Genomic DNA, 17,659 nt, shown 5'->3' on the forward strand with positions numbered 1-17,659 from the left:
ACACTTATTGCGGCATAACTACAATAGTGAGACATATGCCGTGGCGACACTTTTTGTAAATAATAATGTAATAAGTCGTAGTAGATTATTTTATTCTATCATCAATCGTTTTCGCAGGGCACGCGATGTAAAGAATTTTTAGGTATTTTTTTTACACTTTGGGTTACATTATAGGAGTTTTAGTAAGGATCCCTATTTTTTTTTCAAAAATGATTATAATATCTTATGTCACTTAGGAATAGTGTAGCTTCCAAATAGTGAAAGATTTTTTTAAATCGGTTCAGTAGTTTCGGAGCCTATTAAATACAAACAAATCTTTCCTCTTTATAATATTACTATAGATTGCCAATAAGTAATCGTATTTACCTTTGATTGTGAAGCGGAATGGTTCATCTATTTTTGCTTCTACACTCTTCAAGCCGTGCACAAACTTAGGCGCTTGATTCTTAGAGAAAAGCTGTAACTTCTCTTCCTCGTTAAGTTGGTTCTGTATGTCTTCGACGGTTAGTTCAGCTGAGCTGCTGGCTTGACCCATGCAATTCTTCGCTATACAGCAGTACGATCCCAGAGAGTTAGTTCCGGTCAATTGGTATACGTCACCAGGTTTTAGTTCTTGGCCGTCTTTGAACCAACTAAGCACCGGTGTGGGGAAGCCGACGACTTTACATTCGAACGATACCAGTCCTTCTTCGGTGAGAACCGCTTGAAGGTTTTCCATGAAACGGGGTTTCCTGTAGTTTTTCGGCACTGTGGGGTGTGAATTATGTATCATTTTAATACTAAAATTAAACACATTGTTTTGTGTTATCATTTTTAGCAGTAGACGTTCTCTAAGGATGGCTTTTTTTGTTAATTACACCGCTCAGAGACTGAAAACCCCTGCTAAACTTATATAGACTTAGTTAGAAACACAAAAATGACAAACATAGACACACACACACATTCATTTTTATAAAGACGACGCAAGTGAAACCGCTTTTTAAGGAATACTAGCTGACCCGGCAGACTACGTAGTACCTCAATCGATAAATAAAAGACCTAAACTTTTGTATAAAATAAACTTAAAAAAAAACAAAAAGAATCCGTCCGACCAAAACAAAATTGTTTGTTTTTATATAATTCCGATCATTTTCATATTTTTTCAGCTTTTAAACCTTCTCTGGACTTCCACGAATAATTCAAGACCAAAATTAGCAAAATCAGTCCAGCCGTTAGCGAGTTTTAGCGAGACTAACGAACAGCAATTTATTTTTATAAATATAGATTACCGTCCATATTAAGGCTGCAAGTGGAGATGCCAACGCGTCCCCCACTGCTGGTCGCCACACACTTCCACTCTCCTTCATCACGCCACTCAGCGCTTCTGACTTCCAGCACATATCCACCGACGCCATCTTCCAAAACGTGGTACCTTACGATCATATACACATATCAACATACAAATAACATATCAATTGTCAACAACAATAGCAATAAAAAAACCAACAATAAATAACAAGTCAATTATCACGTTGAGTTCACACGGGTAGGTACCACCACCCTGCCTATTTCTACCGTGAAGCAGTAATGCGTATCGGTTTGAAAGGTGGGGCAGCCGTTGTAACTATACTGAGACCTTAGAACTTATATCTCAAGGTAGGTGGCGGCATTTACGTTATATATGTCTATTTCCAGTAACCACTTAACACCAGGTGGGCTGTGAGCTCGTCCACCCATCTAAGTAATAAAAATAATAAAAACAATAATCAACTTGAATTCGCCTTTATAATAATATTTATTAGTTAAGTCAATCAAGTAATAATATTTATTAGTCAATCAAGCTTCGCTCTACGGAGCGAAGCTTGATTGACTAATAACGTAAGTAATAACGTAAACACGTAAGTGATATGAAGACTAGCTAAGCCGAGGCAACTTTAAAAAACCGCCAATATAAACTGAACAATATTTTTCACTTTTAAACGTAAATTATTTCTCCTCGTATTACGTTCATATTTGGTGAGCCCATAGTGCTATAAGATGAAATGCTGTGCTTGGGCTGATTTTATTTGTATTACATTACGTACCGTAGAAAATTAGACAATATAATTACTTTAATGGGCGTGATTTTCTAATTTCATCACCTCAAATGCTACGGTCGTTTTCTCTTCTTTTCGTTACCATTTCCCATAAACCCTGAATACTAACTTAACTACCATCGTCTTTAAATGCGTATCAATACTTGAACTCTTATAGCATTTTTCGGGCAGCTAACAAATACCGTAATTGACCAGCGTGCTAATAAACCATACCATCATTTTTTTTTTTATTGCTTAGATGGGTGGACGAGCTCACAGCCCACCTGGTGTTAAGTGGTCACTGGAACTCATAGACATCTACAACGTAAATGCGCCACCCACCTTGAGATATAAGTTCTAAGGTCTCAGTTACAATAGTTACAACGGCTGCTTCACCCTTCAAACCGAAACGCGTTACTGCTACACGGCAGAAATAGGCGTGGTACCTACCCGTGCGGACTCACAAGAGGTCCTACCACCAGTAATTACGCTAATTATAATTTTTGCGAGTTTGATTTTTATTACACGATGTTATTCCTTCACCGTGGAAGTCAATCGTGAACATTTGTTAAGTACGTATTTCATTAGAAAAATTGTTACCCGCCTGCGGGATTCGAGCACCGGTGCATCGCTCAACACGAATGCACCGGACGTCTTATCCTTTGGGCCACGACGACGATAGAACTCCATAGATAATACCGCAATATTTTTTTCCAGGATTGTGCTCCTGTCAGCTACCAAAGTCGTTTAGATGAGCCTACCTTTCTCCAGCTTCCACCTTCCCTTCCTTGTTGTACCACACTACAGACCGCGGCCAAGGCGGGACCACGATCTGACAGCTCAAGGTAAACGGCTCGCAGATTCGTACGTACTGGTCTTCCAGTTCTCTCGTGAATATTGGGGGCGGCTCGGGCGACAGTCCGCTGAAAGTTTGTCAAAAACCGGATTAATGCGTTTGCGAAATTCTCTTCCCAATTCGAAAATAAGACGCCAGTTGAACAAGCGTCAGTTTGAGAGGCTTGAACGACAAAGGGAAGATCTTCCACCGAGCGGGTGATATTGCTCGGTAGACCGACGGTTCGACCGAATGTTGTTGTTCGGAACTTGTATATATGCGAGCTTAGCTTAAAAATGTCGTAAGCGAGATTCGGGCATCTGTAAAATATCTTGCGTTGTATGATGGCTACCGCCACAGTCAGTCCATTCGCCTACGTTAATCGGTAATTATGAAGGCAATTAAGCTATTCTAAAATGCGTCGTTAGCATTCCGTACAGGAATTTGTAGTCATTATCGAGTGGATGCGTATCGACAACAGCATATGGCTTAAGTTAATGTGCGTGGTAATGCACACGCCGGAATAACTCTTGTAATACGGATGTCGTCATGACTTTTGTATGCTTTGAACAGAAGCATATTATATAATGTGATTCAGACTTCGACATAATACCCCACGGTATTCAGGTCGTATCCCATTTTGACCTGTAGAGGACCGGTATCTCACCTTGAATTTGGCTTAAGGGATCCTTCCCTGCTCGCGCGTCCCACGACGTGCACCTTGGAAGAAGAGTAAGCCCTGCCCATGCAGTTGACAGCTTCACAGGTGTACGTGCCGAGGGAAGTCGGATCCTCAGCGTTTGCCGTCAAAGCGAACACGTCTCCGGCTTTTATTTCACGACTGTCCTACAATTACATATAAATATAAGTTGCTCGGCACTCCAATGAGGTTACTACAGGTTCCCTTCCTATCCCTAATCTTCCCCAACAAGTTTAAAGGGCTCAATTTCAAAGAAGTACTAAACCCATAGTAATAAAAATCAAGCGAGCAAGGAGTTGATTTTTTTTTGTATTGCTTCGATGGGTTTTCGAGCTCACAGCCCACCTGATGTTAAGTGGTTACTGGAGCCCATAGAAGTATGTAATTAATTAATACTCTGCAATAATAATAACGAATGTAACCAATAAATACTTTGATAGGCGATAAGGTATTGCATGCTCACGGGTTAACGCAGCTACTCTCTTATCTCTATCATTAGTAAAAGTAGAATTATCCCGATTTAAAAGGGTAGGAATAGTAGTTCAACTTCGGCCTTGACTTTTGGTGTTCGTACTAGTTGAAAACAGGCGAGACCTCCTTTACCTCCCATCATCATCACCAGGATAACCTCAAAAAACTCTAACAGCTATATAGAGTGACAATCGAATTTATTGATTCGCAAAAGAACTTTCTAGTAACATGCAATCGTGAGGTATGAGCAGTAACGTAAAAATTTAAGGACAGAGTATGACGTTGTACCTTGAACCACCTAAGGACCGGAGTGGGGACCCCGACCACTTTACACTCGAGTGAGACGGTGCCTTGCTCGGTCAACAGCGCGCGAAGCTCCTCCACAAACTCAGGACGTTTGTAAGCTTTCGGGACTGTAATTGAACATATGTTTACATTTGTTGGGTCTTATACTAAGGCTGATCGTAAGTCTTGTGGATTAATCTATACTAATATTATAAAGCTGAAGAGTTTCTTTGTTTGAACGCGCTAATCTCAGGAACTACTGGTCCGATTTGTCCGAATTTTTCCAGTGTTAGATAGCCCATTTATTGAGGATGGCTATAGGCTATATAAAATCACGTTAAGCTCACAAGCGGGGCACGAATAAAGAATGTTTCAAAATCGGGGCTTTTTTTCCCTTTTGAGAGCTACCGCTGCGTGCGCTGCAGAAATGGTTAAAGTTTCGCTAAAATAATATATGACAGAATTGTTCCCCTTTAAAAGATCTAAAAAAAAGTCCGCGACAGCATATGTCTATATGTTAAGGTTGGCTCACTATAACGTTTTTTATTCTAACCAAATTTGTTCTAACATAAAGCATTATTTGTGAACTATTCCACGCGGACGAAGTCGCGGGCAAAAGCTAGTATAAAAATAATGACGTATAATGAGTGGGAGAGAAAAACGTTCAAACAACAAGTTTTATCGCTTAGATGGGTGGACGACCTCACGGCCTATCTGATGTTAAGTGGTTACCGAAGCCCATAGAAATCTACAACGTAAATGCCGCCACCTACTTTGAGATATGAGTTCTAAGGTCTCAGTTTTTACAGTACAACGGCTGCCCCGCCCTTCAAACCGAAACAAATTATTGCTTCACGTCAGAAATAGGCAGGGTGGTGGTACCTACCCGTGCGGACTCAGAAGACGTCCTACCACCAGTAATTACGCAAATTATAATTTTGCGGGTTTGATTTTTATTACACGATATTATCCCTTCAGCGTAGAAGTCAACCGTGAACATTTGTTAAGTACGTGTTTCATTAGAAAAATCGGTACCTGCCTGCGGGATCCGAACATAGGCACAGTCGCATAGCTAAATACGAATGCACCGGACGTCTTATCCTTTAGGCCACGACGACTTCATGTCGATGTCCCATCCCTTTTTAACTTTGCGGCTACGGCTACAGCTGTCGCAGCTCCGCATTGAATTCTAGTGCAGCGATTTAAAGCGCTTACCTAACACATTAAGGTGCGCGGAGCAGCTAGCCCGGCCCCCGACGTTCTCGGCGGTACAGGTCCACCTGCCCGCGTCGTCCACGCTCACGGCCGCCACGTCCGCGCAGAAGAAGCTCCCGTCCCTGACGATCGACACGCGCTCCGCTTCGAGCAAACGGCGCTCGTTCCGGTACCATGTTACCTGTCAGGGTAAAGCAATTAGTACTCTCAAACTAAGTTGCTCTCGTTACTACAGTAAAAACTCTTTATTGAAGTGAAACTTCTAATGCGACTTCCAACAAGATTGCGTTAAACGTTTTAGAATGCGACTTCCTACGAGGTTGGAACATGCTAGAACGAGACAGAGCGAGTGTGAATGCGTGTCACTCAAACGCATACGCATAGTACCTATACTTGTTACAGGCCGGCGCGAGCGTTAGCAATGAGTAGCGTCTAATGTTTTAATAAAGTATTTAAAATAAAAATATTTATTTTTCTATCTATAATTTAAAATATATATAATATAAATGTTGAAGTTGAAGACATCTATGGTGCCACCACCCTGCCTATTTCTGCCGTGAAGCAGTAATGCGTTTTGGTTTGAAGGGTGGGGAAGCCGTTGTAACTATACTGAGACCTTAGAACTCGTATCTCAAGGTGGGTGGCGGCATTTGCTTTGTAGATGTCTATTTGCTCCAATAACCACTAAACACTCGGTAGGCTGTGAGCTCGTCCACCCACCTATCCTAAAAAAAAAACCGCGAGTAGTGTGTATTGGAGTGTTGTAGGTGAAATAAAAGAGAACTGTTCAAGTCGACAATTCGTGTAATACTGTTATAATTTAGTGTGTGCAGTTACAAATATAAGGTTAGGCGAGCTGCACACTACACCTCCCCCCTTTTAAAAAAAAAAATGATATTATTATATAATTCCTTCTTTTTTTATTTATTATTACTTAAACTAAATTACACAAAATATTATTAAATTTCATACTTTACTAACAAAAATCTAATAAAACAATATTTTAAGTTACAAACTTCTTTGTATTATTTTTATGAATTATGTATGCTTTATTATCCTTTAAGATTTTAACATTTGGTGAGACATCTTCTATGACTTTGTATGGTCCTAAATAAATCTTATCTAACTTATCTCCTACTTGATTTTTAATTAATACTAAATCTCCTTTCTTATATTTTATTGAATTAATAGTTTTGTCAAGATTTAGTTTTCTTAATTTTTTATTAAGTAACAAATTGTTTCTTGCTTCAGCTTGTGCTCTTTGAAGTCTGTACTTTAGTTCTAAAGGGTAAGAATCAGGATTATATAAGGGATCAACATATGAATTTTGTTCTATGTTAGATGGTAGATTACAATGTTTACCAAATACTAATTCAAATGGCGTGTATTTTGTCTCAGAGTGAACTGTAGTGTTAAATGAAAAGCACCAGAATGGAAGCCAACTGCTCCAATCTGTTTTATTATTATCACACTGAATCCTAAGATAAGCACCTAGAACCTTATGAGTGTTTTCCAAACCTCCAAGAGTCTCATGATGATAAGCTGTTGAATGCAGTTTTTTTATATGCAATAAATTGCAAATTTCAGTAAATACTGATGACATAAATTCTGTTCCCTGGTCTGTTATTATTTCTGTAGGGATACCATATCTCAAAATAAAATTACATTACATTTTTATTACATTACATTACATTACATCGCTTCATCCAAATCAATCTTCTGTGAGGGTTTATTTTTTTTTCTTCTTTTTTTCATTTTCGTTTATTTGAAAATCTTCTTTCCTCTTCTCGTTTTACAAACTTATATTCTTCATAATATTCTTCATAATTATATTTCTTCATATTTTATTTAGCTACTCTCGTAATTTATGTATGTTGCAAAATTTTAACTGCTGGCTAAGGGTCGCCATGTATTGGAGTGTTGTAGGTGAAATAAAAGAGAACTGTTCAAGTCGACAATTCGTGTAATACTGTTATAATTTAGTGTGTGCAGTTACAAATATAAGGTTAGGCGAGCTGCATACTACAAGTGAAAACGCGAATTAAGGAAGCGCGAATAAGGAATTTTTACGAGTAGGTAGTCACTCTCTTGCACTATTCAGCGTAACAACTTGAAAGTATCACTAAGTAACACACATATAAAGTAGCATTAAGATACTTTTCCTATTCTGTCATCGTTCGTTATTTAAACAAAGTTCTACGTAAAGAAGCCATTACATGAACAGACACACTTTGTAACAGTACAGTACAGTGTTTGAAAAGTGCACATAATAAGTAAACCGCTGCCAACGTATTGAATTTGTTAACAACGCTACAATTTTGTTTAATTGTTTAAAGTAATAGTTCAAATTCTTCAGTATGAAAAACATGAACAAACCTAATAAACCTGAATCTGTAAAAAAATTGCCTATTTGTTAATTTAAACTACAGGCTCTGATTGTGATGGAGTAAAGTCACACTGCTCTCTTGCCGAAAAAGAAGTCGTGGAATTTGTATAGCGCATAACATGAAATATATTGCTGGCCAATATGCATAAAAGACTAGTCAAACGAATAGTCAGAAACTAAAAAAGATAATAATAAAAATACTCCTTTTCGTCGAGTTATAAAAGCAAAGTATTTTGAATATGTCTCTAAATTTAAAATCACAAAACACATGTACGAACATTAGTTAATCTCCGCCGAAAAGAAAACAACAGACGGACGTTCGAGATACGAAAATAGTATTATTATGTCACTGGACCGATGGCGCATTCTTGTTCGAGCACCATGAAAAAAAATATACCAAAAAAGAATGAACCAGAACGCTGAGATTCCGAATTTAGAACGTTTGTTCGATTTGCTTGTTTCATTCTAATCAAAAATAGTACGTATTTAAAACTAACGTTTTTTTTCTTCTTTTTTTTATGTTAACTAGCTGACCCTTCCGTAGGATAGCTCACTCTAACCGGCGCCATCTAGGCGGGCTTCGGATAGCCTGCCGACCGAGAGGGCTGGTGGTCGTAGCGCCGACGACCGCCGGTCCGGCGTCCCGAGGGGGAGGGTGATGGGAGAGATGTGCTCCGCACTAAACGCTTCACTTTCCCCCCTCTGCCTCTTCATGAGTTCTGTGTCATGCGAGGTTTGGACGTTGGTTGTTGAGCGACAGGAGGTTTTAGTCAGTTCGGCTCTGACATGCCCCGCCCTACATCCCCAGTGGAGGGCGGAAGTCCGGCGATTTCCTCCTGACCAAAAAAAAAAAAACTAGCTGACCCGGCACACTTTGTAGTGCCCCAAACGATAAATAAAAGACCTAAACTTTTGTATAAAATAAACTTAAAACAAACAAATATTCCGAGTATTTTCGTATTTATCTACCATTTAAACCTTCTCAGGACTTCCACAATTAATTCAAGACCAAAATTAGCCAAATCGGTCCAGCAGTTCTCGAGTTTTAGCGAGACTAACGAACAGCAATTCTTTTTATAAGTAGATAGACATATAGATTAAGACCAATGAGTCTCATAAGTGTAGTATTAATATTACAAAATAATCACGAGAAGGGGATTTTATTTTCTTTACGAATTGCAACAACTAACGAAGATACAAAAAATAAATAACTTCGAAAGCCATATTCACATATTATTCTTCGACTAATCTTCCAATTAGCTTTTCAACTAATAACCGCAATAGTCTAATTACGGTAATGTAGGAAGTTCAAAGATTTCACATTCACTTTTTCTTCGCGTATTAATAATAGTATTTTTGGATAAATGCAACAAAGAGAACAAAAGTCTGCACTGAACTCATGAAATCTACAATGCAACAACTATTTGATTTATTATATTCTGATTTCACATTAAAAAAAACCGAGTTATCGATTATTTCGTTCATTAAAGTAAATCGATTTTCTGAACGCTAAAAACATTCATCAATAGCAGAACTGTCGTCTATAATTAAATGTGACGTTACAGTTCAATCGAAACGCCATAATATATTTTATTTTAGTTTTCAATGTTGTGAATACTTCAACGTAACTGTACGCAAGCGAGGGAAAACGAATAAAAAATTGTTGTCGTTTAAAAATAGCGTAACTCTTGTTCATTAAATGTTTTCTTTGACGTTTGGAAAATGTTTTTTTTTTTAAATCTCCCGCATTTGTCGTTATACATTGGATACCAAAGCCGTGCTTATTTTTCCCGCAAATCAGTAGTGTATTCCTGTTCGAAGAATGGACAGGAATTGAGTCTTGCGTCTCAATGTAGGTAGTAGAATTGGCGGTGATATTTTGATGTTTCTGAGTCTTCATTACTGGATGGACGATTTCAACATAAGTAAAAAAAACGCAACTTACGTACATTTAAGGAATATTCTGACACCGAAATAACTATAAATGAATTTAAATTTAATAAAATTTAGCAAACAATACACAAACGATTGCTGACGACATTTAAAAAAATAGGTAGCCCTTCCATTCTAAAGGAAAAAAAAGCTGATGTTTTGCTATGAACTATATAGTCATAAATAATATAATATTATAAAGAGGAAAGATTTGTTTGTTTGTTTGTTTCGAATAGGCTCCGAAACTACTGGACCGATTTGAAAAATTCTTTTTCCATTAGAAGCCGACATTGTCCCTGATGAACATAGGCTACTTTTTTTTTTTTTTTTTGGTGTCATGTGTGTTTTAATGTTTCCGAAGCGAAGCGAGGGCGGGTCGCTACTATAGTCATAAACAGAGAGAACAATTCACACTAAAGACATCGTTAATATCAAATTCGTATACTAAAACATAGCATCTGAATTGTTTTTTTTATTTATTTCTAGAAACACGCAAAAAGATTTGATTAGTCGTAAATCTTACCTTGCACTCAGTAGAGCTGATGATCTCTACGAGGAAGCGCGTTCTGGTTCCGACCTTGACAGTGAGATCCTGCAGTCGCCGCAGGAAGGTGGGCGGATCCTCACCGGAGGGGCTTTCCTCCGCTGACACCTCCAATCGAACTCTCGCTGTATCGCTACCGGCCGCATTGCTGGCCTAAATGTCAAAAGGAAGCACTATTGATATTCCAAAAAAAATTGAATTTTTAGATACATTTATTTTTTTTATTGCTTAAATGGGTAGACGAGCTTCCAGCCCACCTGGTGCTAAGTGGTTACTGGAGCCCATAGACATCTACAACGTTAATGCGCCACCCACCTTGAGATATAAGTTCTAAGGGTCTCAGTATAGTTACAACGGCTGCCCCACCCTTCAAACCGAAACGCATTACTGCTTCACGGCAGAAATAGGCAGGGTGGTGGTACGGATAGATACATGGACTCACAAGAGGTCCTACCAACAGTTATTACGCAAATTATAATTTTGCGGGTTTCATTTTTATTAGGATGTTATTCCTTCACCGTGGAAGTCAATCGTGAACATTTGTTGAGTACGTATTTCATTAGTAAAGTTGGTACCCGCCTGAGATTCGGACACCGGTGCATCGCTCAACACGAATGCACCGGACGTCTTATCGCTTAGGCCACGACGAATGGGACGTCCTGATTGTGTTACTCGCCTGTAGAGTGTAGACGCCTGTATCGCCGGTCCGGGCAGTGGACACAGTCAGCCTGACGCCGCCGGCCTCTTCGGTGGACACGAACCGGTCGTCCAAAGACGCTCCCGCTCGACTCCTGCACGAACATAGCTTTCACGCTTTATCCAACATGTCTATAACGATTCATTTTGAAATTAAAAATGATACGACGAGGATGTAGCCCGCCTTTAATTGATTATTACACTTGCTTGAAAAAAAATTGGACATCATTTAAAATTAATTAATAATGCGAATTTATCTCCTTTGTCTAAGTTTCACACGCCAATAGTTTCATCAAAATCTGTGTTGTGCAGTGCTTCAAAAAACAAATTATTTAATGAAAAGTTAAACATTCTGAAAATTTATTGATTTATATTTTTATTAGAATTAATATTACCTAAATAGTATCCCCGGTCAAATGACTGGATCAACTAGAGACTATTTCAACTATATCGAAGGAGTCTGTTAGATTAGTCTACGAGATGCTGTACAATGTTTTTTTTTTGTAGTTGTTATATTTGAATTGTTTTGTAAATGTCAAGTCAAGCTTGTTTATGAAATTTGTATCTCAGTCAAAAAAAAATTAAGCAAAATTTTACGGTTTATTGCTTAAAACTGTCAACGCGACGCGATTCGATATCGCTAATGCAGGTCCTAAATGTACTGCCACTGACAATAAACTATCCAATATTTATAAAATAGTACGATCCAATCACATGTTCAGTTTGGCGACTGAAATCAATGGTTACTAAAAATTTATAAAAACAGATAAAACGAAATATAAAATATTTAAATAGTAATATGCCATGTGCGCCAATGATAAAAGTAATCTTGAATTCAATTTTCATCTACTTCTATTATTTGACACATTATCATCAAACTTGTTGTAGTAATTCTATTTTTCCAACTGGACAGGCAAATGTATCGTACCATATAGTCTACTCTTTTATTTCATTTTATGAAAAATGATAATATGAAATTAAAGGAAATGAAGTTGATTAATTTAGGACCATACCCGATTGGCATGAGATTAAATGAAATGAAATGAGATGAGATGATATGAGATGAAAATGGTGTAAAGTAAAATGGTGGTTATTTACTGAGTCTTTATCAGTAGACTTTTTTGAGGCTCCCAAGAAGCTACGTCCAGCGGCTTTGTTTCATTTTCCCACATTTGTGCACTTTCACAGATACTAAACAATTATTAAACCACCGTTATAACACCTTTAAATCTGAAGAAACACTAAATAGGCAAATAAAAACAATTCACACAACTTCTCTCCTCGCGTTCCCGTCAAAAAGTCTTATCAAACTTTCGATTTATCAAGTACTATTAGAGTAATTAATATTCTTATTTTAACGTGCTCTTTTAATTTTAAGAAAATAATTTTGCTTTATTAAAACTCATTTTACGGCTTAATCTGACACTTTTTATTGTAGACCACGTGTTGAAGCTACAATTAGTTCCTTCAGTGTGAAATGAAACGGAAAAATCTAGAAGTATTTTTAAAAGTAAAATAGACGGTAGTTAGCATAATATTTAAATATTGAAAAATAACACCACAGGCGTCGGTGACCAGGAAAACTGAATTTTCGAATTGACTTTGTATTCGAAACAAACGCCGGATTAAAGAGGAAAAGTAGTTTTAATTATGTCTAAAACTCCCTAAATGACCGATAGAAACACTATATATTTTTGTACGTCGTATAGATTGCAGGTAGAGAGAGACTTTCGAAAATGTTGAGGACTAATGTTATATTATCCAAAATCATGATTCAATGTTTGGTACACATTAAAGTAATACGCATAAGAAACTTAAATAAGTAGTACAATGCCGTGAATTGAAGTAAAAATATTCAAACATCTTCTTTTTAAATATGCCGTTATTCCCATAGATAATACACATAAATTAGTTATACATAAGCAACTCAAGTACTCAACAAAAATGTTTACGGGCGTCGGCCACTAGATGGCTTCGCTTCGATTAGTTTTTCATTGCTCCTGTTGATGTCGGTAACAAATTACCTATCCTATATTTTATTTTTAATTAAAGATTTTGTGTATATATTCAGAAATCACTTATGGTGGTATAAAATTTAATCAATTTGTCTATAACAAATAAAGACTTGTATGATTTATTATTTTTTTATTTTCTGTGTTTAGTTAAAGAATAATTAAATTGCCTTAACTTTAATAACATTTCAGTTTAGGGGCATCCGCTATGAGATGTCGCTAGTTTCCATACATAAAAAAATAATTGTCTTAAAGTATCGCAGTTTCAGGGCCCTGGTTATTCCAGCTGATGTAATTATGTGATTTGAATAGTTGTTCTTGGAGTTTACTTCGTATTTAATATGAAGGCACGTACATGGTGTCGCCATCTATCGTACTGAGGGCGTATATCTAATGTTGCAGAACGCCGGGCAATCCTCACAAAAGTCGCGAGTATCAAAACATCACTCAAAATTGGCGTTCAGCGTGGAAGAGTGTTAAATCCGGCTAATCGCCTTAGATAGTAAAAGTTGTTATTTAATGGAAAATAGGGAAAACTGATTTTGTCCTTCTTGATAATTTTTATGTCCTCGCCCACAAAACTATACACCCAATGGCTCAGCCCCTTTCTCCTCGCATCGACAATTCTCAATGCCTCTGAATGGTCATGGCCTCTGAATAACTATATCGTGCGCTATCTTGCATCGGCTCAATCTATCCTCGGCTGCGTGGACGTTACGTGGACTGAGCTATTGAGGGTAGATCTTAGCCTAATATGACTATAGTGGAACTCAAGCTCTGTCACATGGAATTCAAGTCTTGTTAGAAATATCTCAAAACAAACATGCGATTCATGTTAGTTATTCGTTTGATTTAACTATCTAGTTTACTTGTGTAGTTACTGGTGGTTCCATTGAGAGTACCTAAATCAACCAGCTCTGTCGAAATGCAATCAAATTTTACTTTTCACTTGTCATTATATATATTAAAAATAAAATAATGTAAAACATTTTTGTATTTTGTATAGTAGGACGGTAGCGTTTTTTTTTTTGTAACGCCATCTTGTACAGTTTTGAGGTACCTACCAGAATGCTGGCAACTAGAAATGAGCTAATTTTAAGCATATTTGCGAGATGGCGCTATAAAATAATGTTTTCATAGATAAACTTTATCAAAACTCTTAGCCAAAGAAACAAACGGTCGTATTTTACATATTATTATGGTAGGACGTCTTGCGAGTCCATACGAGTAGGTACCACCATCCTGCCTATTACTACCCGATGCAGGGAAGTGGCAACAGTGTGCTTAGTGCGAGCTTTTTAACACTATTGTAAAAGTTAACTCAAATCTATATGCAGTTGGAACAGCGCCCCTAGCGGTAAACCTAGGCAAACGATCTAACTCCCTACTTTGAGTTAACTTTTACTCTATCCAGAACGTTAAAAACTCGCCTAAGCGCACTGAACGATGTACGGGTACACGGTCCACGTTATGTTAACTGATTACCGGGTCCAGAGATGCGGGGTCGGAAGCACAATTGTGTTATATCAAAAATTCCCTACCGCATAAACTGAGATAGTGCTAATTGCCAGGACCTGCATACAATACGCCCTGCGACCTGGTATTTATTTTTACGTAAATGTTTGATTTAAATAATCATTCTATACTATGTTCAGTGACAGTACAGCGACAGGTATTGCACAAACAAATCTAAATAGATACAGGGTGATGCAAGAATGATGAATTAAATCAGTTGGCGCTTGTAATACGCTTCGAGCTTTAAAGTATGAATTGTATTGAAGTGATTCTAATTTTATCGGAGCGTATTTTTTATTGCCGTATCATTAACTACGTAATGCATTGCCGACAGGCTGTCATGCTGGTGAAACACACACATTACGTGGATAGATGACTTATACTAAAAATCTTATGGGACACGTCTCAAATGGTTTTTTACTGGTGGTAGGACCTCTTGTGAGTCCGCACGGGTAGGTACCACCACCCTGCCTATTTCTACCGTGAAGCAGTAATGCGTTTCGATTTGAAGGGTGGGGCAGCCGTCGTAACTATACTGAGACCTTAGAACTTATATCTCAAGGTGGGTGGCGCATTTACGTCGTAGATGTCTATGGGCTCCAGTAACCACTTAACACCAGGTGGGCTGTGAGCTCGTCCACCCATCAAAGCAATAAAAAAAAACAGTAACCTTCTCATCAGAGACACGAATGCCCTCGCTGGGTCGTGACCTTGATCTAGTAACGAAATACTTAATAATAAACATAGTGCTGAAAAATCATCAACATTCACTTACAGTACTATTTTTGAAAACAGATATTATCCACAACATATTATGTTAAAATTATAATCATAATTCAATGTTGCGCTAGATTTGTGGTAATTAATATACAGGCTTGCTCTATTATTAAATTCTTCTAACTACATTCCTTATAAGTTACATATTAAGATATCGGATATAAAACACGTAGAATAAGGAACTCTGCAGAAGTAAAGTTATATATAATCTCGGGTTCCAAAAAATACTAGTAAGACCATTGAAAAACAGTTGCACGGTATTATTGCGGTATTAAAGTGTGCTTAGTGCGAGTTTTTTAACGTTCTCGATAGCGTAAAAGTTAACTCATATTTGTATGGAGTTGGAACAGCGCCCCTAGCGGCAAACGTAGGCAAACGTTCGAACTTCATACAAATTTGAGTTAACTTTTACGCTATCGAGAACGGTAAAAAACTCGCACTAAGCACATAGCGTCTTTTCGCATTAAAAGTGTATAATTTCCTAAAATATTCGAAATTGAGTTAATATGCGGAATCATTTGCTATCACCAGTATTTTCCTCTTATATAGGTACTGTCAAAAGAGCGTAGTTTAGTTATAGTTTTTTTTTTTTGTTTACCTATGTTTTGACTACTATTAACAAAATTAATACATAATTTTATCTTACTATAAAAGACAGATAATTTAACTAGTTAAAAATAAAAAATTACTTTTGCAAAGGTGATTAATATTAAAAGTATCACATTTAACATTATGTACCTAACCTTTAAAACACTCTCTTGTAATATTAGTAAGTTTTGAGATTATACAGTTTTAATGCGAGAAGACGATAGATGAACGGAATTGATAATAATAACCGCAGTCTCACACCCGAGAACTTGGGATTCGAACCCGTGACCTTGCGTCCTCGGGTTGCAACACCCCGAGCCGCCGGCCTCCGACTACGTTCAAAAATAAACTCATCGACGCGACGTTAATGCGACACTCGCCAAAAAACGTAACCCAATTATTGAGTTGTAATCTTTACTATACGAATACAATCAATATCATTGGAAATAACATCACAATATTCACAATAACACGTTTTCTTGTTGATCTTAAATTATTAAAGTAAAAATTTAAGTCCAACTAAATTATGAAGTTTTGGAAATTTATGGAGAGTATGGAGCAGACGCAATGTTTTATAGTAAATGTGTAAAATAGCTATATTAGATTAGATTGTGTTAGATCAACTATTTATGACACCTGCTAACAAAATATAAAAAAATTTTTTATTGCTTATACGGATGGACGAGTTTACAGCCCATCTGGTTGTTAAGTGTTTACTGGAGCACAGAGACATCTACAACGTAAATGCCTTTTTTTTTTTTTTTCCTACCTATGCTGATAGCCTTGAGAGGCTATTTCAGCGTACCCTAGCTTGTGTAGGTGAGCTCGCGGGGCTCAAACCGGAGAATTGCTAACACCGCCCTAGCAAGAGCAGTGTTTCGCAGAATCTACCACCGGATCGGAAGCGCGACCCACTGAGAAGATCCGGCGAGAAACTCAGTGGGCTGTGTCTGTGGGTTAATTCGCTCGTCGAGCCCTTCGTCGCAAGCGACGGGTTCGACGAGGACGGTGACCGGTGCTTGTATTGCCTAAAAGCACCGTTAATGGATCAGGAGGATCCGTGATGACGTGCTTTGGGTGACGTCGACGGTTTACCAATCGGTCTACAGGATCGGGTATGTAATTTCCAGCGGCTACGATGAGAGGGTTCTCATGTCGTGCCGCCTTCTCAAAGTGGCGCAGCGATGCCGACTGTAGATACTTACTGACAGGGTCGAGCTCCAGGTCATCGTGGAGGTCCACGTTCCTCTGGAACCATGGTGCTCCGACGGCTATCCTGCAGAATCGGGATTGTCGTAAATGCCGCCACCCACCTTGAGATATGAGTTGTAAATTCTCAGCATAGTTACACCGTCTGCCCCACCCTTCAAACCGAAACTGCTTACTGCTTCACGATAGAAATAGGCGGGTTGGTGGTACCTACCCGTGCGGACTCACAAGCTGACCCGTCTTGCTCGTTTGCCTCTCGTTGCGTGAGCGGATTTAAGGCGCAGGCGCTCTCTGTTATATTTTATATTTATCTAGTTCTATTTGGAAGGTAGCTTATAACAAATCTATATATTAATACGTGAAGCAAAAACTTTATATACCTTTTTACGAAAATTGCGCGGACGGAGGAATATGAAATTTTCCACACTTATAGAGAATAT

The 17,659-nt window shown here is 37.9% G+C and overlaps 1 protein-coding gene across 2 annotated transcripts in view; it reads right to left on the reverse strand.

Moving 5' to 3' along the window:
* LOC114245917 (uncharacterized) overlaps window positions 1-17,659 on the reverse strand; it is a 93,341-nt gene that overhangs the window by 38,014 nt on the left and 37,668 nt on the right. Inside the window, exons 2-9 of one of the 2 annotated variants that reach the window (XM_089740379.1) lie at window positions 11,099-11,213; window positions 10,402-10,575; window positions 5,561-5,741; window positions 4,349-4,473; window positions 3,557-3,735; window positions 2,816-2,977; window positions 1,269-1,411; window positions 367-747 (exon numbers count right to left, since the gene is read on the reverse strand). In XM_089740379.1, the coding sequence (XP_089596505.1) occupies window positions 367-747; window positions 1,269-1,411; window positions 2,816-2,977; window positions 3,557-3,735; window positions 4,349-4,473; window positions 5,561-5,741; window positions 10,402-10,575; window positions 11,099-11,213 (1,460 nt within the window). Of the gene's footprint in view, window positions 1-366; window positions 748-1,268; window positions 1,412-2,815; window positions 2,978-3,556; window positions 3,736-4,348; window positions 4,474-5,560; window positions 5,742-10,401; window positions 10,596-11,098; window positions 11,214-17,659 lie in introns of those variants that run through there. The other variant, XM_089740375.1, reaches the window with a different exon arrangement.

The sequence above is a fragment of the Bombyx mandarina genome, chromosome 01, assembly GCF_030267445.1.
Source record: "Bombyx mandarina strain Sakado chromosome 01, ASM3026744v2".
NCBI lineage: Eukaryota > Metazoa > Arthropoda > Insecta > Lepidoptera > Bombycidae > Bombyx > Bombyx mandarina.